Source organism: Rhipicephalus microplus, chromosome X, assembly GCF_043290135.1.
Source record: "Rhipicephalus microplus isolate Deutch F79 chromosome X, USDA_Rmic, whole genome shotgun sequence".
Classification (NCBI taxonomy): Eukaryota; Metazoa; Arthropoda; class Arachnida; order Ixodida; family Ixodidae; genus Rhipicephalus; species Rhipicephalus microplus.
Window position 1 is genome coordinate 133,461,192 of NC_134710.1, and position 22,419 is coordinate 133,483,610.

The following is a 22,419-nucleotide window of genomic DNA, read 5'->3' on the forward strand; positions in this document are numbered from 1 at the left end:
TCACAAATGGTTCAGTTATGTTCTGGCCAAGATTTTGTAAACTACCACTCTAATTGTGCAGTGGTCTGTGGTATCCACATAAACTGTGTGACATGGAGGCCCTTTGCTTTTTTTTGCAGCATCAACACTCTCTTATCGTGCCAATGGTTCAGCAGTCTTTGCGTAAATGTACATTAATGGAGTCACAAGCAATGTCCTTTAGTTTTGTAAGCTTCAAAAATTTTTTTGTCCACTTACCAACATGAAGCTAATATGCAGCCACAAATGGTGATGAATTTGTCCTCATGTGTTTAGAACCACACACAGGCCGTTACATTTACACAGTATGTCATGTTAACCAATATACGAGTTTCGTGACGCATGTCAGTCTTGTTGGCTTGCTTTTACTTTGTCAGCTGATCTTTAACAAAATATACATTATTGGTACCGCAGAAAGCGCAAGGAACTCTGAGATCAGTCAGAACAGTCTGGCTTATATACTGCAAGACGAGCTAGTTGGTATGAATGTGTAATAACTTCAGCTGGTGTTGTTCTCCCTCTTTGTCTGTGTGCGCTAAGAAAAAGTTATTATGCAGTCTGCATGGCTGGGTTGAGCTATGGCAGCTATGTCCAGCGGGCCTTTCAGAGCTGACATGATAGAACAACCGACACATGTTAGCCTCAATTGAAATTTTATGTGCTTTTGACATACAGATCTCCTCCACCAAGGCTGATGCAAGAATATGCCAGAAAGTAGGTAGAATTCAGACTGTATAGATAAGGACGGAGAACTGATTAAGTCACAACAAAATTAGGCAGGTTGGAATAATGTACGTTCGCAGGCGTTGCTTTAGTTGCGGGCATTATGTGCATTAATTTTAGAATAACGTTTGCTACCCCTAGAGAAAAGTCTAGGGATTTTCACCCCGACCGCGAATCCAAATGCACGGAAGCTACACACAGCACTTTGCAGGCCTCGCGGGCCGCGATCGCCGCAAGCGCGAACGGCGGGTTGCATTACGACACATGCGCAGTGGCAGTGACCGCACCGCAAGGGCTTGCTGTGCGCTATAAGGACTTTTAGAATAGCACGCCGTGAGCCCTTGCGGTGCGGTCGCTGCCACTGCACATGCGTCGTAACGCGAGCCGCCGTTCGCGGCACGCCTGCAGAAAATCTGAAAGTAGCGTGCGGCGCTTGTCCCATCCTTTTCCTGTCCGCCGTGTATTTTTTCGCGCTGTTAAAACTCCCTAATCTAAAACTTGACTTTAGCATTCACACACGTATATCCACTTAATCGGCACAGCACGTTGCGAATTTCGAACGTTAAGTGGTCCCTTTGCGACAACACGCTCCCGCGAAAAAAAAAAAAAAATCAGAAATAGCGTGCGGCGATCGCGGTGCATTTGGGTTTGCGGTCGAGACGAAAGTCCTTGGACTTTTCTCTAGGGGATACTCATATGGTGCCCGCAACTGAAGCAACGCCCGCGATCGTTAATTCATCCAAACAAAATGTCAGGGCTCCAGCTGCGGCTCTCGTGTGACGCTGTGCAACAACAATTAGCAACAGCGTGGTTTAGGCAGAGCTAGGGCAGCTGGAGACAAACGGTTGGAACATTGTTTTTCTCAGTTGTGCCACTTTGTACCTAAGCAATATTGATATGTGAGGTTTACGTCCCAAAACCACCGCATGATTATGAGAGACGCCATAATGGAGGGCTCCTGGGGCTCTTTACCGTGCACCCAAATCTGAGCACACGGGCCTACAACATTTCCGCCTCCATCAGAAATGCAGCTGCCACAGCCGGGATTCGATCCCGCGACCTGCGGGTCAGCAGCCGAGCACCTTAGCAACTTGTACAGTGTTCTAGAACACTGTAACACTAGACTGCGGCGGGGCAGTGGAACACCGAAGACGAGACGTCCCTAAATTATTAGCGCATGCGCCGGACCAGCGCTGGCAACATTGGGCCGCCGGTTCTCCAGTGCGCTTGTTATACTTTCCTTTCTCCGTGTACTCCGGTTTCATCGTTTTTTTTTTTTCCCTCTCACATGGTTTCAGGTTAGTCGATGATCTGCGCGCGTGTTCTGAAGTGCAACTTGATGCGACCAGCAAACGTGCGCGGTAAGAAATGCAGCCAATGCAGCTTTCAAGTTGACTACTGTGCTAGCGAGAAAAGTGAACTTTTTTGTTGCGCGTCTCTCGTGTGCTCTCATAGTATTTTGCCTCTCGGCCTTTGTCTGTTACAGTGATAAGTACAATCAGCATCGCGTTGAAGAAATTCTGCTATCACTTGAGTTTTATCGCCGTGGATTTGAAATGCCTAAACGTCATGCAGACTCTGAATCTTCGCAGCACACTCAACCGTAAGTTCTTAGTTTTGAATTAAGTTTTTGTTGTGTGTCACGTGTGGTCATGGGTATTGCGGGCTCGATTAATGACTTCTACCTCATTAATGAAAGGCATAGGCATAAGAAAGGCCGAACTATGAAAAGGCCGAACGTCAAAACGACGAAAAATCGAAATGCCGAAGAGAGAACGCCGAAACCACATGAAGTAACTTTTATCGAACCATGTGGAAAATAAATGACGCGCTTTGTAAATTGTGACTGACACTTGTTCGTTTTCCGCCGTGTCACTGTCTCCTGTTCTAGCTGTAACTTGTTCTGCAAATGTGCCAGTATCAGCATACCAAAGTGATGTGAAATTTCGTATTTTTTATCTGTTGCTAAGCTATAGGCATATCAGTTGGACAGGGTGGCTCCTACGGATAAGCAGAATAAGAAATAGCAGTGCTCTGCAGTGTTCCGAGTGGAAAAGCAGCAGCAATGTGAGGGAGTTGTCATTTCCGTGGAAATGGAAGAAGATGCTGTTGTGTTGTTTAAAATAATTGAAAAAATTCTTCATAGGCTCAGTGAATTTATCTCTCGTCAGGGTATTCTTTCGCCAAGGCAAATATGATTTAGACAGGGGTGCTCTACATGGTCGGTTCATGTTTATTTGGAAAGCCAAATTCTACTTGCAAAAGTAGATGGTGAGCTTTCTGCATTAGTCACATTAGATATTGCTAAAGCCTACGATAGTGTTGAACACAGTATATTGATTTCTCGATTAGTGAGCTGTGATGTGCCCCATTACATTATATCTTGAGTTAGGGAGTTTTTCTTCGAGAGGCAATTCTGTTGTTGCCACGAGGGAATTGATTCTGCCTCATATAAGCAAACAACGGGTGTTCCACAAGGGTCAATTCTTTCACCTGTTTTATTTAATATTTCATTATCGTCAATTTTAGTGTACAAAAGTGCTCCTCTTGATGTCTACGCCAATGATATTGCTTTTTTTTTTTTTTCGTTATCCCGAGATATCAATATTTTGTATCAAATCTTACTTGAGTGAACTTGAGGCATGGCTTGGCGGACTGTCTTTTTCGCTAAATGTTAGCAAAAGGGCTCTAATAGTATTTTCTGTGTTCGTTCTCGTATTTCTTTCGCTGCATTATCAGAATGATCCGATTCTACAAGTAACGGCACTAAAATATCTAGGCATTGTTTACGTGGACAATTTAAATTGGCAGCAACAAATAGGATCAAACACCCGTAAAGCAGAAGGCGCCTTAGGATTGTTATGCCGGTTTTGCAATAAGAATTCAGGGATGCGTAGGGATACATTACTTATGATATACAAACATTACGTACACCCTGTTCTGAAGTTTCGTTGCGTTCATCTTTCTGGAAGTGCTGAGTACAAGACCTCTAATATTGCTATAAAAGCAAGCTCTGTGGCTATGTAACGGGCTACCTAGGTGTGTTGCGAATAGCGTGCTTTATTTGGAAGCTCGAATCATTCCACTTAATGCAAGACTTCCACACCTTACCGTGCAAACCTTTTTAAAGCTCTGCAATGCGCCCCTCTCCCTTTCTCAGACAGTTTTCATCAAACCTCTTGATTTTTTCTTCAAGAACCTGTGGCGTCGTTGTCAAAAACCACAAGTCATTTTCTTCGAGTCTCAGTTATCAAATCTTCACATTTATCTTCAGAATTGAACTCCACAAACCCTATGCTCGATACAGTTGACTTTGTTTTCAATGACAATTTTCCGAAAAATGCAAAGTTACTTCCAAAGCACGTTCTGGAGCGCCTCCTTCAAGACCATCTCAGTCATTTTTCCTACTCACGTGGTAATTTCTACGGATGCAATGCAAAATCTTCAGAAGGCCGGAGTAGGGGTTTTCTCTCATCAGCTTAATTGGACTTTTGTGCTCTGGCTTTGTGCCAATTGCAGAATTCCTGCAAATACATCTTGTAGAATTCCTGGGAATTGCATTGGCTTTTCGAAAACTAGTTTCTCAGCAATCAAAAGCTATTATTGTTTTCGATGCCTTGTCTGTTTGTACGCATTTAACGTCAGCCAAGCAGTCTCCTCTTCTCGGTATATTTTGGTCTCTCGCACCGCGTAGCCTATCAGAAGTTCGGTTTCTTTGGGTCCCGGGCATGCACGAATTGTACTAAATGAAACTACTCACTGACTCGCTCCTGCGTCTAAATTTTCCAGTGGTACTAGTTGCTCCACAGTTTTCTTTTATTACTGCAGAACCATTCAAACACCTGTTAGTCTTAAAAAAACAATGAAACATTGCTCCTACAATCTGAAGAGTTTCAGCACTTTGAGTTCACATAGAACACCGTAAAATGCCTTTCCCGTCAATGTGAGGTGACCCTCAAAAGCTTTCGCTGTAGAGTTCCTCAGTTAAAAAATTATCTTCAAAAATCAGGATTTTCATTAACTAATCTATGTACAGTTTGCAATGAACTGGAAACAATAGATCACTTCCTTTTCACATGCCGTAGTTTCGCCTCATTCCGCCAAATAATTCTTAAGAGGCCTATTGGTATGCTGGAATTGGCATTCAATACATCCACCCTTTTATCGTTTCGAGCCAGTCGGGTGCGGGTCAGGGGACCGGAAGGATACGCGGTTAGTTGTACCGCCAGATAAATCCAATTCTTTGTTCCCCCCCCCCCCCCTTTTTTTGCAATTACAAAAAAAAATCTGGTTAATTGATTCCTTTTGCCCTTTTCACTTTCTCTTTTCTTAAGGTACATTATTATTTATCTTGTTTTGATCTGATCGCTCTCTCTTTTAACAAGCATTGTATAAAAATTTGCCTTATAAGGTACAGTGTGGCCAATTCCCCTTCTGGGTATGAGCCAAGATCCAAGTGACAAAACAAAACAAAGGGAAAAGCAAAACTTAGATCCAAAAAGTGTTTCATGACAAAAAAGTACATTCCAGACGCTACTGGAGACGTGAGAAGTGAGGTGAATGTAATGCTACAGAGAAAGTACTCACGAGGTCCTCTTGGGAAAAAGTGGTCCATGCAAGCCATGCTCCGGTTGTCTGTAGAGCGACAGTTTTTCGCACTCAAGAGTGGATCAAAGCTCTGGTGGTGGCCTCGGGCAAGGGCCCCGTGAACCTTGTGCAGGAAGTCACGGCAGATGTAAAAGCATCGTCAAGGCAACACCTACCGAGTGATGAAGCCTTCCTCCAGATTGTAAGGACAAGGAAAACAGACTGCCCACATGAGCCATCTGCCTTGCGTGAGCGGGTCATCGAGCACGAGTCTCGAACAACCTTAGAAGGCCGTGAGTTTCTGCAACGGGTCGTCACCAGCACAGATACAGATCTACTCCTCATTTATTTCATGGACGAAAATGTCTGGAAGCACCAATGTGGCTTATGGATGGAAAATTTTAAAATGTGTCTCCCGCTCTTCGAACAGTTTTACAAAATTCATGGTTATCTTCATGGCCATGTGTCCCCTCTTGTTTACTGTCTAATGACTCGACGACCGAAAGGCTGAACCATATGCAATGGAAACATGGCTATTGGAAACGAGGGCGAACGTGCATGCATTTCGTTCAAACCTGGTGGAACCTTTATGTTGCTTCGATACAGCATCTTCCACAATAAGCTGGGTGATGCTTCAGTGTTTTGATGCTTCAATTTGATGATTCAGTGTTTTGATTTTTTGTCATTTAAAATTCTTACTTTTTATATTTTCGGCGTTTAGATTTTTTGGTGTTTCAGCTTTCGGAATTCCGATTTTCGGCCTTCTGAATGCTACCCCAAGGGGGCAGCTGCTTTCTCTAGTCACCTTAGAGTAGGGAGGGGGAGGGGTTAATTTGGAGTAGGGATGCTTTGCCTACCTGCCGCCCTGAGGGTAGCCTGCACAATTATAAAACTTAGTAAGAAATATAGCAGACCAAATTAACAAAGATGACCTCCACCGTGGAGCAGTGGTTATGGTGCTCAGCTGCCGACTCAAAGATTGCGGGTTCAATCTTGGCCGCGGCGGTCGCATTTTGATGCAGGTGAAATGGCAGAGACTTGTGTGCGGTGTTAGTGCACATCAAAGAACACCAGATGGTGAAAATATCCGGAGCCCTCCACTACGGCATCTGATATAATCATATTCTGAGTTTGGGAAGTAAAATTCCAGGTATTATAGTTCTACAAGAATGTCAGGCTAGCAATGTAAAGGTACAAATTACACCAGGATGCATTGACCATAGTCATGAGTGACTTAAGTGAGGAAGGAGAACTGGCAGTCATAGCCTTCACTCCAGAAATAGTGTAATAGAGATTTTAGTAAAATTCACGGATAGAAATCAGCTCCATGTAATGAATATATTTTTTTGAAATCATACAATTGAGAAGTTGATACGGCAAAGTGCCACTGAGAAACAAAGAAAAAAAACCATAGTTTTGTTATGTAGGGGTGCAGGTATATTACACGGCATTAAAGTACTAGTGTGATCACTATGTGAGGGAAAAGGTAGTGATCACACGTTATTTGATGTAAGTATTGGCCTCTACATGAAGGGAACAAAAATACAGGTTTCCCTATTGCTGCCCCTGAAGCCATCTTCGACAAATCGAACCGGTGCGGCCCAGGCCAACTTTGATGATTAGACGAAATATTATTCTCGGGTGTCCTTCTGTATAAAACTAAGCCTGTGATTCTGCTGGAATGGGAAGTGCTGTGCCTGTGTCTGAAGTTTTCTCTATTTGTACCTAATCGTTTTATTTATCTGAAAGCGTGCCTGCCAACATTGCTTTGTCACTTCTACATCCAGGGTTCATGCGGGTCCTTGAAATCCTTGAATGCCCTTGAATTTGAAAAGTTAGTTTTCAAGGCCCTAAAAAAAGCTGGAATTTTCACAAATCTTTGAAAATTCTTGAAATTATTTTTTTTACTAAAAATCCCACTTTTCACAGTGCATTATTGTTGATGGCATAAATGTAGCAGGTGGCATATGTAATGTGCCCATCACAAAAGAATTGAGAACATTAGTAGCTTCTTCTGCACGAAACCAACACCATGAATTTCTGGAAACTCAGAAAAGGCAGAAGCAGGAAGATGAGAAACGAAAAAATAAACGTTGCATTGAGGAGGAGGTTGAAATGCTTACAAAAAAAAAAAAGAAACTAGAAGCTGCTGATAAGGAATTAACAGCTACAGCAGATGCATATGCAGGAAAGGCAGAGACAATTAGCAACTTGATGTGCATCGTCGAGTCAAACAACTTTAGGAAGACTGCCAAAACCAAGCAGCAAGAGATAGTAGATATTGTTGACAAAAAAATTCAGATAAAGTAAGAAAGCAACAAGGTGTATGATTATTATTCATTAGTTTTTCCTATTTGAATAAAAGATTGTAACTTGTTTCATACTGAAGGCGATTACCTATGCAAGTGTAAGAAACTATGATTGAAAGTTGTCAAAAAAGAAAATGTCATTGAAGCCATGTTTTTGACATTTGCTCCAGGGATGTTACCCTGTTTTGATGAATACATTATTTCAATCTTAATCGTTCCCTAAACACGTACAATTGGGTTTTTAACAGACAATGTGGTCCTTGAAACTTCACACACTTAGCCTTGAGATTCCTTGAAAACCCTTGAATTTTGGTCATGTAGAGGAGCATGAATCCTGTAGATTTTAACGGTACTCACATTTTTCAAATTTTATGACTTACTGTTAAAGTGCCCATAAACCACCTCGAGGTCGAAATTCAGTTGTGGTGGGAAAATTGTGCACTAGTGTACAACGAACATGGAGCCGTGAGAATTTTTCCAAACGATGCTGTAATAGCTGAGTTAGACGTGTTTCATTATCGAAACTGTGACTACCACACCTTTTGCTCTCTCCTGCGCTACCCTCCACTGGTATCCTCTACCACGCCGCTTTGCCCTCTCGCTGAGTGCCCCTCCCAATCTCACATGGCATACGTCATCGCTGATGCGCTCCTCGAAACACCATCTACTTCCGGTTGCCGCGACTTTGGCCATCCACTTCGTCAGTTGGGTGCTTGTTGGGGAACCGTGGCTGCCGTAATCGATTGTGCTGGTATGGACCCTGTGTTGCGTGCACAGCACATGCACGCAGGCAGCAACAAGCAGCGTGGACAGCTGCTTTCAGACTGACCGGAAGTCGTAGGCTCTTGCTTGACCAATCACAGCATATTTGGCATATTTGGCTCGGCACGTCAGAGAGGTGGCACGGTGCATGAATCCTGTATCTTTCTTCGTAAGCATATCTTCCTGCTCTTGGTTGGTCCTGTATCTGCCTTTCATTCTTGCTTTCTCCATTTGTCATGTCAATTGTATCATGAAATATATATTATATGTGTTTATCTGCAGGTGAGATCCTTCTTATTTTTCTCATAATAATCATTTGAGGGAATTCATATGCTGGAACCACAATATGATAATGAGAGACGCGGTCTACAATCGAAGACTTCAGAAAATTTGAACAGATGTTTTTATGTAACGTGCATCTAAGTTTAAGCGCTCCGTCATTTCATCTTCATTGAAGTGGGGCCACTGCGGCCGGAATTCGATTCCCGACCTTTCGAGTGCCATAACTATTACAAAGCCACGCAGGTTCTTTCTTTCTACATTCCTTTCCTTGGTTTAGGTACGCCTTCCATGTTGGTCTGATGCCCCATGTAAGAATGTGTGCAGTTCAAAAAAATTTTGTTTCACTGTTTCTGTACTTGAAGTTTTCTTTTCTTCCTGTCTCAAATCATAACACAATTATTGTTTTTTATCATTTATGATCACTGCGAAGGGACTAGTGGCAGCCCTCAGTGAATTTTGCCGTAGCTCGTATCATTTGTGTAATTGCTTTTGTCAACGCTACATTAATGCGCAAAAATAAATTATTTGTACACTGTATATTAATAGAGGGAACGGCAGGCGTTTACACATGGACACACACTCAGTATTTAAACTCTTTGAGCATGCATTATAATTAACTGAATAATTTATTTATTAATACTGTAAGCTATGAAGAATCATACAGAAGGGCTCATGGAAACTGTACTCGCGAAGCGTCTATACAAAGTAGAGGCAGGAAGACAAGACGGGGCACCACTGAGTAAAAAATACAAGTCAAGTTGTGTGATCAGTAGATTGTGGGGAAGCAGTTAATACAATAAGAAAGGAGTCTGCCTCGATTGTATAGTAGCCACAGTGCTGGGTTGCTGACGCGAGGCTCACGGTTTCATACTCAGCCGCGGAGGTCACATTTTGATGAAGGTGAAACACCAGAGGCTCGTCTGCTGGGTCAGTGCAGGTTAAAAAAAAAAAAAAAAAAAAACAGATGGCCGCAGTCCTAGCGTGAGATGTGGTTTTGGAACGTAACACCCTCAGATAATAATTTACAATTATAAAAAAAAAGCAAATAAAAGACACTGCCGATATGCCACACAAGATGTGAAACAGTATTGGAAACACTAAATAACATGTGTAGCACTTGGGCATGCAAAAAAAAACCTGCATATCTATAAAATGAAACTGAAGGCACACATAAACACATAAAAAAAAACAGATACTGCGCGTATGCAAAGTACATCTTACGACATATTAGACAATAACGTATTCATAATTTTGGCAAGAATTCAAGGGGAAACAAACTCCTATTGAAACTGCGGACACAAATTGTGTGCTAGCAATGTCAGCAATAATGATGATAAAGAAGTTTTCCTTTCATCCTAGCAGGATGTATTTGCACAGCACTGTTTCTCGGCTTGTTATAATGTGTACAATACGTATGATGCCATTAAAATAAATGAGTAAATTGTTAGTAAACTTAGCAAAGTAAGACACTTATTTACACTTAGTTATAACTTCACAAAGCTAAAATGCATTTGATGGGATACACTCGATCCTGCAGACATGTCTATGAACACTTTTGGCAACTCTTTATGTATTTCGAATGCATAGTTGAAAGGAAAGTGAAGTAAGTATTTAGACTCCCCTTTGTTGTTTCTGGCGTAAGGAACAGGATTCATTCTCAACATAACAGAGTCAACGTCTGCCTCTAGGGCATAGCTCATGCGCAAGCTGTCAGTTTACATGAATTACGTGCTCCCTTAATGAGCATGCTTTTAGGCAACATCAACTTTAATAAAAGATTTCCAAGCCTCGACAAGAAGAGAAGCAAGCTAGCCTGCACCTAATTCTGGGCATATCAGGGGACCACAAGCACGTTGTGTAGCGCGGTTTCCATACTGCTGAGCTGCGGCAGGAGGTGCAACGGCGGCCGTCATAACAGATGACGCAGCTGTCCTCACCCTCAGCGGAGCGCGCAGATATCGAGGCACCCTGGTTCACTTGTCCTCGCCCACTGCGGCATGGTGTTTTTCACGCGAGGAACAATGGCACTGCAAACTCTGAAGTTTACTTTTGGTTTTCTGACTCTCGACCATTCTTGCCTCACTAGCCAGCTGCCTTTCATGACAGTGACTGCCAGAATGCACGGCTGGCTGACAAACTCTCTCTTGGAAGTCGCACCACAATCGAACCATGAAACATCGTTCGGTGTATACGTGTAAATAATCGCCCACTGTAGCTTACTTCTGCCTGGCCATCTTTCAGTTGTGACAATGTTGAGCCAGACAGCAATCATCATAATGAAATCACCTCTTCTTTTTATCCGTTTGTGTGTAGTTTCTCAAGTTAGTAGGAACTCATTCCTATCACTCTCTACCATGCCACCAACGATAAATGTCTCTCGAAGAGGACATTTCAACTGGAAAATACAGGCTCGTGTGCTCAGATTTGGGTGCACGTTAAAGAACCCCAGGTGGTCGAAATTTCCGGAGCCGTCCACTACGGCGTCTCATAATCATACGGTGGTTTTGGGATGTTAAATCCTACATATCAATCAATCATTATACACGAAACAGAGAATATACATGTGCTGACACTCTCCTCGCAGTGCATTGAAAAGCGCAATTCTAGCACGTCCAGATAATGTTCGGGCCGTTATCAGTTATTTCGTAGATGGCGCTACAGTGAGCGGGGCCAGCCATCTTGGTCTTAGCAACATGCTCGACGGAAACGTGCATGCTGCTGATTCTGGATCTTTTTGTTAGCATGTGTGACTACATTGTTTTGAAGCCAGACTTTTTTCTTCACGTATGTTTAATTATATTCTGTCAACAAAGGTGACATCAAATTGCTGGAAGGTTCTCAAGAGGCTAGAACGTGTTTTGTACTGATTGCCGTTCTGGCTTCATACTTGTGCGGAGCATGTCCCTCTCTTCAAAGTGCCATCTGACAGTGATCGTCTGATGGTGATCATTGACATATACTAGGTACTGCACTAGGTACATATATGTGAATTCGCATCGCAACATCTAGCCATTGCTTTAGTGTGCTGGATATGAAATACTTGCGTGGTTCAAATATTTATATACTATATCAAGCAATAACTGCATTGCTCTTGTGTGCTTGTCATGGAATACTTGCGTGTTTCTATTATTTATTTATATTGCGTTCACATTGAGTAAGTGTAAATGCGTTAATGATTTCCTGTGTAAATGAAAGCAGTGCTATGCATGAAATATGTTTCTGGTGCAATAATGATTGTCTTTCAATAGAGGGTAATAATTATTAATGGGGGTTTACGCATCAAAACCATGATTTGATTACGAGGGACGCCATAGTGGAGGGCTACTGTCTAATTTTGACCATCCGTGCTGCTTAACATGCGCCTACGTCTAAGCACGCAGAAGTTCCTTGCATTTCTTCCCCATGGGGAAGTATTGTGATAGAGGAATAGCACTCTGGCTAACATTTATTTGTGTATTTTTCTTTGCCTCGAGCAATACTGTGGACAGACGAAAGCACTTGTGCGCATGAGTGGAACTTTCTGTATTGTCGATGTTCACAATCTGCACAAGGCATTTTCATGTTAATGAATCCTTAAACCTGGTAAAATTCTATCTTTTAATCTGAAATAAAAAAAATTTCCTTCGCGCTTTAAGTGTTACTCACACTGCTTGGAATGAAAACGTTGGGGAGGCAGAGGAGTTTGAATGCACCAGCTTCGCTCTTTGGGTACGTTGGCTGTGCAGTGGCTGTGCAGTGGCTGTACGTTGGCTGTGCAGTGGCGACGCGATGGCAGCAAAATGACTAATGAAGAGGCGGAAGTAGGATGCCAGGCCCAGGAAACTTCGTAGGTGTTTCTGATTTTCTGGCCGAGGGAAGCGTATCACGGCAGCAAGCTTGTCAGGATCCAGACGAGCGCCCTCTTTGTTGACAAGGTGGCCCAACACCTTGATGTTCTTGTTGGCGAAATGGCATTTTTGTGTGTTTAGCTGAAGTCCAGCACTGGAAATACACGTCAAAACTTCGTCCAAACGATCAAGATGCTGACGAAAAGAAGAGGAGAAAATGACGATGTCATCTAGATAACAGAGACATCTTTTCCATTTTAGGCCGCGTAGAACTGTGTCCATCATGCGTTCAAACGTGGCAGGAGCGTTACATAAACCGAATGGCATGACGTTGAATTCGTACAGCCCGTCTGGTGTTGCAAAGGCAGTTTTTTCTTTGTCCGCTTCGTGCATAGGTATTTGCCAATAACCAGACCGTAAATCGAGGCTGGAGAAAAATTCAGCGCCTTGGAGAGAGTCAAGTGCGTTGTCGACTTGTGGCATCGGGTAGACGTCTTTGTGCGTGATCTTATTAAGTGCTCGTTAATCGACGCAGAATCGCACCGAACCATCCTTCTTTCGGACTAGCACCACAGGTGATGACCACGAGCTGGACGAAGGCCGAATAACATCTCGTTTGAGCATATCAGCAACGTTGTCGTCCATGATTTCCCGCTCTGCGGACGACACTCGATACGGGTGGCGGCGTACGATTGTATCGCCTTCAGTTTCGATTCGATGCATGGCGACAGAAGTGCGACCCAGAAGCTTGGAATATACATCAAATGAAGCACTGTGTTTTTGAAGCACACCCAAAAGTTCTTGCTTTTGCGCTGACGTAAGATCGGGATTTATTGTGGCTTTTAAAGCAGCCGTTGTAGCCTGGTCATCAGTACTCGTCGATAAAGATGGCGAGTCTCCATGAAGGGGCACCAGAGAAATTGGTTCGGTATCTGTGAAGCAAACCACACTGGTGCCCTGAAGTAGTGAAACAGGCAATGAAGTGGGGTTAACTGCCGTAACTAATGCTCTGCCATCACGAAAGCGCATCAGGCTAGGAGCGATGGTAAGTCCATCAGAGATGTAACGTCCACACGGTGCTAGGAACACATCACCAGTAACGATCTTATCTGATGTCAGGGTCAGAATATGCTCATTACCTGGAGGAATAAAACAGTCATCAGCGGTGACGAAATGCTGGCTATGGGCATAGTTATCAGGAAGGTACTGGCTGCATCGAAGTGCTGTGGAGAGGGTTAGCGGCGTTGGTAAAGTTGGTATGGGTGACGATGTTGTGGAGAGGAGGCAAACAGGCGGTCCCCATTCGCTGTTTGCAAGGACATCATATCAAGAGGCATAGTCACTTTTCAGAGCTTGCAGCAAAGTTTAGCGTCTATCACGGAAACGGCAGCACCGGTATCAACCAGAGCATATGCTCGAGTACCTTCTACAAAAACTTCGACAATATTCGACGGCAATGTCCGAAGACTTGAGCATTTCGACGGCGCATTTCTTGCCTCCTGAACTGCGGCGGTTAGATTCCCTTGTGTTTAGGAGCTGGCCGACAACGCATGGGTGACAGGGAGCGATGATGGGGTGAAGGTGAGGGACCAGACATAATACGAGGACATTCCCATGAAGACGAGCTTGACTGTGGATCGGAATTTTCCAGATGAGATGGAGAGAGGTCCATGAAGCTGTTCTGTGTCCGGGCGTCTCTGGATCCGGGCACACAACGATGGCAGTATGGGGCGATATGGCCAGGACCGCCGCACGAAGAACAGATGGGCCGGTTATCGCGTGTTCTCCAAGTATTGGCGACGAGGAGAGCAGCCCATGCGGCGGACGAGTGAGTTGAGGCTGTCGTAGCAATGGGAGGAGCCCAGGTTGTGGACGGCTGAGTCGGGGCTGAGGTATGCGGCAGTCCCTGGAACGACGAGGACTGGTTTAGCTGCTGCCACTTTAGCGCCTCAGCGTAAGTAAGAGGCACAGTGACGGGGGCTGCTGCAAGAGCACCGGCATAGCCTCGGAAATCTGCTCCTGGACCACATGTCGGAGAATGGGAGCCAATGATGGTGGGTGTCGCAGTTGCTGTTACTGCGAGAGCTCCTGGCGTTGAACAAAAGGCAGTAGAGAAAGCTGCCGAGCCACTTCCTCTTGCACGGAGTCTTTCATTTGTGCGAGAAGGTTTGTCTGGTCAGTCATGACGTCCAGTGCGGTCACTGGTTGGATTGTCTGAAATGAGCATCGCATCTGAGCTCGTTGCCTCCGCAATTTGTCATAGCTCTGACACAAAGTCACTACTTCGGCCACAGTGCTAGGAGACTTCGCGAGAAGCATCTGGAAAACGTCATCCTCGACGCCCTTCGTAATGTGCTGTATCTTTGCACTCTCGCTCATGGAAGCATCGACGCACCGGCAGAGATCGATCATAATGTTACGAGTAACTTGTTTAATGATCTATTTACAGCGCACAGAACTCAACGAGTAACATGGCGCCAGACCAGCATCCAACGAAAACTGACTTCGTCCTCCTCTTTCATGCCGCCGTGTTTAGCGGCTGTTTTGTATCACAACCCCCGGCGGTAGAAGCACCGTCCCGGTGCTAAATTTACGCAGATGATGTCGAAGGGGGGTAATAGGGCTTTAGCCGAGCCACGTGAACAATGTCGCTCGGAGCTGACGATGACTTTGTTGGATCAGTTGGAACAATCTCGTACGTGACGTCTGTCACTTGGCGAACGATACGGAATGGTCCAGTGTAGGGCGACAACAGTTTTTCAGACAAACCCACACGCCGAGTAGGTGACCAGAGGAGCACGAGAGAACCCGGAGAAAAGTGCACGTCCCTATGGTGAGAATTGTAGAGCTGTTATTGGCGCGCCTGTGAAGCCTGTAGACGGTTACGGGCGACTTGACGTGCGTGGTCGGCGCAAGCAATGGCTTCCCCAGCATATTCAGTGGCCGCAGGTAGTAACGTGTCTAAAGGTAAAGTTGGGTCCCGGCCATATAGTAGATAGAAGGGCGAATATCCGGCAGTGTTGTGACGAGATGAATTGTAAGCGAACGTCACGTACGGCAAATGAATGTCCCAATCATGGTGGTCTGGCGCAACGTATTTGGCAAGCATATCGGTTAGGGTACTGTTAAGGCGCTCCGTGAGGCCATTTGACTGGGGATGGTACGAATTAGTAAATTTGTGCTTGGTATGGCAAGACCTCAGGATTTCATGAACGACAGCCGATAAGAACGTGCGGCCACGGTCGGTGAGAAGTTGACGGGGAGCACCGTGCACTAATATTATGTCGTACAGCAGAAAGTCCGCAACGTCGGTAGTGCAGCTGGTCGGGAGTGCTCGTGTGATTGCGTACCGCGTCGCGTAGTCCGTGGCAACAGCAATCCATTTATTTCCGGCTGTGGAGAGTGGAAAAGGGCCCAACAGGTCGAGACCAACTCGAAAGAAAGGCTCGTTGGGAACGTCGATCGGCTGAAGGTAGCCGGCTGGGAGGGCAGACGGCGTTTTACGACGCTGACAGAGCTCACAAGCGGCGACATAGCGTCGAACAGAGCGGGCAAGTCTAGGCCAAAAAAAAACCGACGTCGTACTCAATCGTACGTGCGAGAAACGCCCAAATGGCCAGCTATGGGAGCGTCATGAAGTTGATGCAGGACAGAGGAACGCAGGTGCGCTGGGATGACAGGAAGTAAGTCTGATCCGAAGGAATCAAGGTTTCGGCGATATAGGATCCCGTCTTTCACCAAAAACAATCGTAGGGACGGGTCGCGTGGCGTTGACTCCAGTTTGTCAATGATGGCTCGTAAAGAAGCATCCCGACGTTGCTCTTCGCCAATGTTCAGCAGCTGCGACACTGAAAAAACGTCCGCGATAGCGTCAGTATCGATTGCTTCTTCCACAGGGTAGCGGGATAAACAATCCGCATCCTGATGTAATCGCCCTGTTTTGTACATTACAGAGAATGTGTACTCTTGAAGGCGTAGAGCCCAACGTGCGAGACGTCCCGTGGGGTCCTTCAGGGAGGCTAGCCAGCAGAGCGCGTGATGATCCGTGACAACACAGAATGAGCGCCCGTACAGGTATGGGCGAAACTTTGCGACTGCCCATACAAGGGCGAAGCACTCGCGCTCCGTGATGGAATAGTTGCGCTCGGCTGGAGATAGCAGTCGACTTGCGTAGGCTATAACACGGTCGTGTCTGTGTTGTTGCTGCAATAGCACAGCTCCTATGCCGTGTCCACTGGCGTCCGTGTGAACCTCGGTTGGGGCTAATGGATCAAAGTGAGCCAAGATTGGTGGCATTGTAAGCAGCGTCGTAAGTTGCGAAAACGATGACGCTTGGTCATGGCCCCAGGTAAACGAGGCGTCTTTCTTCAAGAGGTCTGTGAGTGGGCGTGCAATGGTCGCAAAGTCCTTAACAAAGCGTCTGAAATATGAGCACAACCCCACAAAACTGCAGACATCCTTTGTGGTCCTCGGAACGGGAAAGTTTGTGACTGCACGAATTTTCTCTGGGTCTGGACGCACGCCTTGGGCATCGACAAGGTGACCGAGTACGGCAATTTGGCGATGGGCGAAGTGGCACTTGGAGGCGTTAAGCTGGAGTCCGGCTCGACGAAAAACGTCCAAAATAGCTGACAAACGATCAAGATGCGAGTCGAATGTGGGCGAAAAGACAATAACATCGTCAAGGTAACACAAGCAGGTGGACCATTTCAACTCTTGGAGCAATGAGTCCATCATTCTTTCAAATGTGGCTGGTGCATTGCAGAGTCCAAAGGGCATCACCTTAAACTGATAAAGACCATCAGGAGTGATGAATGCGGTCTTCTCGCGGTCCATCTCGTCGACGGCTATCTGCCAGTACCCTGACCGAAGGTCAATAGTTGAAAAATAGGTGGCACCGTACAGGCAGTCGAGGGCGTCGTCGATGCGAGGTAAAGGATAAACGTCTTTTTTGGTAATTTTGTTAAGGTGACGGTAATCGACACAAAAACGCCATGTTCCATCTTTCTTTTTAACAAGGACGACTGGAGAAGCCCAGGGGCTGCATGAAGGCTCGATAATGTTTTTCGCAAGCATTTTGCCGACTTCATGTTGTAATATTGCACGCTCCGACGCCGACACACGGTAGGGGCGTCGGTGAATGGGGGTCGCATGGCCAGTATTTATGTGATGGGTGACAATGGTCGTTTGGCCTAAAGAGGTGCTGGCAAAGTCGAAAATGCTACGATAGCCCTCAAGAACGTGGCAAAGCTCTGAAGCTTGCTCAGACGTGAGGTCCGATGACACCATTCGCTCAATGTCGGCACCCCAAGAACGTAATGGAGTGGAACCACTGACTGAGCTGCAGCAATCGTCAACTCTGAAGGGCTCGACATGGTCATCTTGAAGAGCAGTAATTTTGGCCAGGGACATACCCTGTGGCAGAACTTAGGTGGTGAGTGAAAAGTTGACCAGTGGAAGGAAGGTGCGGTTTTCTCTTAATCGTCAGAATCATATGCGGCACAGCAACCCCATGCGTAAGCATCACTGCAGCAATCGGGGCCACCATGTAATCACCATCAGGTACTGGCGGCGTGGAGGATAAGTCGACATGTGGGACGGAGTTTGGAGGGAGGCGTGTGAAATCAATGCAGCAGAGGCTGGTTTGCGGTGGGCTAGGCGGGTCGGAAAAGAGGGGTAAATCGAGATGGAGAGAGCCAGCTGAACAGTCTATGAGGGCAGAGTGCGTGGCTAGAAAATCCATACCGAGATTGAGTTCATGAGGGCAATGTTCGATAACGGCGAAAAGAACGACAGTGCTTCTCTCCCCAATAGACACTCGCGCAGAGCACATGCCAAGAATTGCGGCAGTTCCTCCATCGGCGACTCGTACAGCTCGGTTGAGGGCGGGCGTGACAACTTTTCTAAGTCGGCGGCGAAGGTTAGCACTCATAATGGACACATGCGCGCCAGTATCTATCAACGCACTGACACGAACATTGTCAACAGTAACGTCCAAAAGGTTCCGGTTCGTTGTTAACGTTAATCGAGGATTTCTTACGAAGGTCGTCAACGCAGCTCCACCTCCAGAAGCTGCACGGCCTAGTTTTCCGGTCGGAGATGCTGCGAATAGGTCGGGGAGGCAGCACGGCGTTGTGGGGGCGACCGGGACTGACGACGAGCAGGGGACGGTGACCGGTCGTAGCGAGGTCTGCTCAGAGGTGCTGTAGGAGCGGAAAATGTGGTCGGCGTTGATGGAGAAAGTGATGGGGACGATTCGCGAGCAGAAGTGGTGCGATACTGAGGTGCATAATGGGACGGTGGAGCCCAGCGGCTGCGGCAGTGACGTGCGATAGGACCAACGCGTCGACAGTTGAAACATATGGGCCTGTCATCTAGGGTACGCCATTCGGACGGATTGCGTTGTATGCGAGGAGCAGAAGGGGGACGAAAAGAAGGCGCAGCAGAGTATACGGCAGGTACAGGATGTAGGCCGACATTCGATAGCTCTTGACGAACGACGGCTTGTATCAAAGAAATCGTGGTCGGGGAAGGCGCAGGCGTCGGTAGTGGTGTGGCTACCGGTTGTGCTGCCTCGACCTCTCGACGAATGATGCGTGTGAGGTTGTCACATGGAGGGGCCTGATGGAAGGCGTCGTCACACGAAGAGGTGGCCGCTGTGTTCGGAAGGCGCACGATGTTTTGGGCTACACGGCGAGCTTTAGCTTGTTCGAGACGTCGGCATTCTTTAAGGATGTTGTCGATGCTCAAGATGTTGTTAAGAACCAGCAGGTTGAAAGCATCGTCGGCAATGCCTTTCAAGATGTGGTTAACCTTTTCGTCTTCCAACATGAACTGGTCGGCCTTGGAACAAAGGGCCAAAACGTCAAGAATGTAGGAGACGTACGATTCGGTAGAAGACTGGGCCCGTGTGGCAAGAGTCTTCTTCGCAGCGAGCTGACGACCAGATGAATCGCCAAACAGGTCACGTATCTTTTCTTTGAAGAGATCCCAGCTCGTTATGTCGGCTTCGTGGCTTTCAAACCATGTTCGGGGAGTGCCGTCCAGGTAGAAAAGCATGTTGGCGAGCATGAGCGTGGGATCCCAGCGGTGAGTTGCACTGACGCGCTCGTACCGCTTCAGCCAAGCGTCGAGATCGATCGTACCATCACCGGAGAAAGTGCCGGGATCCCGGAGGTGCGGGAGTGTGACGTAGGTGGTGGCTTGGACTGACGAGGGCGGCGTAGAGGAAGTACCAGCAGTCGAAAGCTCGCCAATGGTGTGACCGCTGCGCGTCTCCATCGAGGTACAGGGGTCGTCCATCTCCACCAATAATGTTACGAGTAACTTGTTTAATGATCTATTTACAGCGCACAGAACTCAACGAGTAAGATGGCGCCAGACCAGCATCCAACGAAAACTGACTTCGTCCTCCTCTTTCATGCCACCGTGTTTAGCGGCTGTTTTGTATCAATATTTTCTATATAAGAGGTGAAAGTTTCACCTGGCTCCTGTGCCTGTGTGGGCAGACGTTGTTTGGCGCGTAGCTTCCGTAAGACAGGGCGACCAAAAACGGCACACAGCCTCTTTGAAGGCGAACCAGTTCGCGAACTCGGTTTCGTGGTTCGTATACCACAGCTTGGCCACGTTGGTAAGATAAAAATTAAGTGCCCAACTTAGCAGCGTCATCCCACCTGTTGGGTCCACTGACTATTTCGTATGGCGACAGCCAGTCCTCGACATCCTGGTCTTTGGTGCTCGCAAACATCGGGGGGTCTTGCTGGTGAACCGGGCGGGGCAAGTAGCGGCCGCGAGAGTTACTGTTTGTTGGGCAGCATCAACTCGCATGGTCAACGGCAGGGTGCGGGATCGGAGTTCCAGGGTGTAGGCGATGTGGTTGCCCAGCACCTTCACCAAATGTAAAGAGGTTTATTGGGCAAACCTAACGGGCAGGTGGAAGATTCGAGATAGCTACAGGATGAGGAAGATGGTGGAGCTCAAGCGCCAATCTCGTGGTGCCTTTTTCTGCGATGATGCTTGTTGTTTCCTGGTGTTGTCATCATTCCTTTATTATAATATTATTTCCTGATAAGTATGTTAGTAAATAATAGTACAAAGGCCAAAGCAACACAAATGATCTAAAGCTTTTTTTTTCTTGAGGCACCCGTACGGTCAGGACGTGTGTATACATAACCATGAAGCAAAAGTATATTTTAGTATTGACGCACAGATTTCGGTCATATTGTTGGTAGGTATATCAGTATGTTGTTGGAATCATGGTGCCATATCTTTTGAGGAATGACTGATATATAACACGTGGAAAAGGTCTGCATTCAAATAGCAACATTAAGTATTTATAATCATATGTACAATTCCCTCTCTTCCACGCTCTCATCTTCATTGCTGTCCTGGCTCTTGGGGGAGTAATTGTGCGTGACTTTGGTTCCTTAGCTTAGGTTAGTTTGAGATGCCTGCCGTTGAGGGCCAAAGAGCCTTGGTCTTTGTTTGTGTGTTTTTAATGATTAGCTGCTGCTTGATTTTTTCATCAATAACAGATTCTCTTTTTTATTATACACAGCCCTTACAGCTTCACATAATTAATGAGCCGTAACGATATTCCACACATCAGTACCACGGGGCATCGGAACGGCCGCGACGCTGCGATTGTACGGCAAGTGCCAGAGCTGTGAAACGCTACTAAATGTAGCCGTGAAGGTTGAATACATCTTCAGAATGATGTTACATTCAAAGAAATTCGGGAAAGCTCTAATACAGTGAAATTTAGTGTCCAATGAGGCCTTGAAGCTAGCAATTGGACAGCATGCTGATTCTACCGCTATAAAAGGCATGCTTCTTTTTTTTTTCCCTGAAGCATCTAGTGAAAATTCGTGGACAATCCGGAGTTCTTCAACGACTCCGGTGGTTCTTGATGCGTCGCGGAAGCGGAGTGGTTGCAACTTTTGACAGCGCATATCCAACCTTTCAGGCTATATATAAGTTGGCTGTTTCTATTCGAAGATATGTATTTTAAAATTGTCTTGCATTTATTAAACTAACAACGCTTTGAATGAATTAGTTCTTTGAATTTAGCAAGTGATGAGGATCAAGCAATACCTCATGACTTTTTCCTCATTTTCGTGTGTTGTTTTGCATTGATTTATCACTATGGTGACATGTTCTAAGTTAGGTTGGCCATGCAATGTAGTTTCCCAGTCCTTTACTCTGCTGTGTAGTTTATTTAGTTTACTCATGCTGTGTTTTCCCTATCCTTCTTGATTGAGTTCACTGTTAAGGCGTAGCCTTACATGCCTCCTCAAGCGAGAAAATTGACCTAATGGGTCTCGCGTGAGCATGTGATGCAAAAAGTTATCTTCTCGTGCTCATGACGCATTGATATCGATAATTAACTTTTCACGCTTTGACCGCTTGCACAAGTTTTGTACAGCATTTTGGTGCGACCTCTCTTGCGATGTCACCCTAGCAAGCTTCTACTGGTAACGCTGAAGCCTCTCTTCTATGCAACGGATGTGTCCTTTGTATTTTTCAAACTGTGAGGAGCTGCGTGCAGCTCCGCCTGTTTGGCATATTACCTCTGCAAATATGGTCATCTCAGTGCCTGTATAAAAGAAAACGGCGAGCATTTCACTCATGGAGCTTCTGTATTATCTACTGGAGTGCAACAAGGAAGAGGCGGCCAGTATGCTCACCTTCATTAAATGCGTCGTTATCTATTGGAACTATGTCAAAAGGGCTCATGCATAGTGTAGATGCAGCCTCAACAAAGGCATTGCCTCAACAGTCTCCAGCTGAGCTGATGGTTCCCGGCGAGGTTTGGTAGACGGGTGAGCTCTGCATTTTTGCATTATAAAGTACGCCGTGAGGCCGTAGAAAATACTTGGCACAGCGTCGACAAAAGTTTCGGAACATTACGC

At 46.0% G+C, this 22,419-nt stretch overlaps 1 protein-coding gene across 2 annotated transcripts in view; it reads left to right on the forward strand.

The window, feature by feature from the left end:
* Positions 1-1,944: 1,944 nt before the first annotated feature.
* LOC119185769 (poly [ADP-ribose] polymerase 2) overlaps positions 1,945-22,419 on the forward strand; it is a 98,283-nt gene continuing 77,808 nt past the window's right edge. For both annotated transcript variants that reach the window (XM_075877747.1, XM_075877749.1), the window contains exons 1-2: positions 1,945-2,102; positions 2,228-2,344. In XM_075877747.1, coding sequence (XP_075733862.1) covers positions 2,298-2,344 — 47 coding nt within the window. In that variant the 5' untranslated portion in view covers positions 1,945-2,102; positions 2,228-2,297. The remainder of the gene's footprint in view (positions 2,103-2,227; positions 2,345-22,419) is intronic.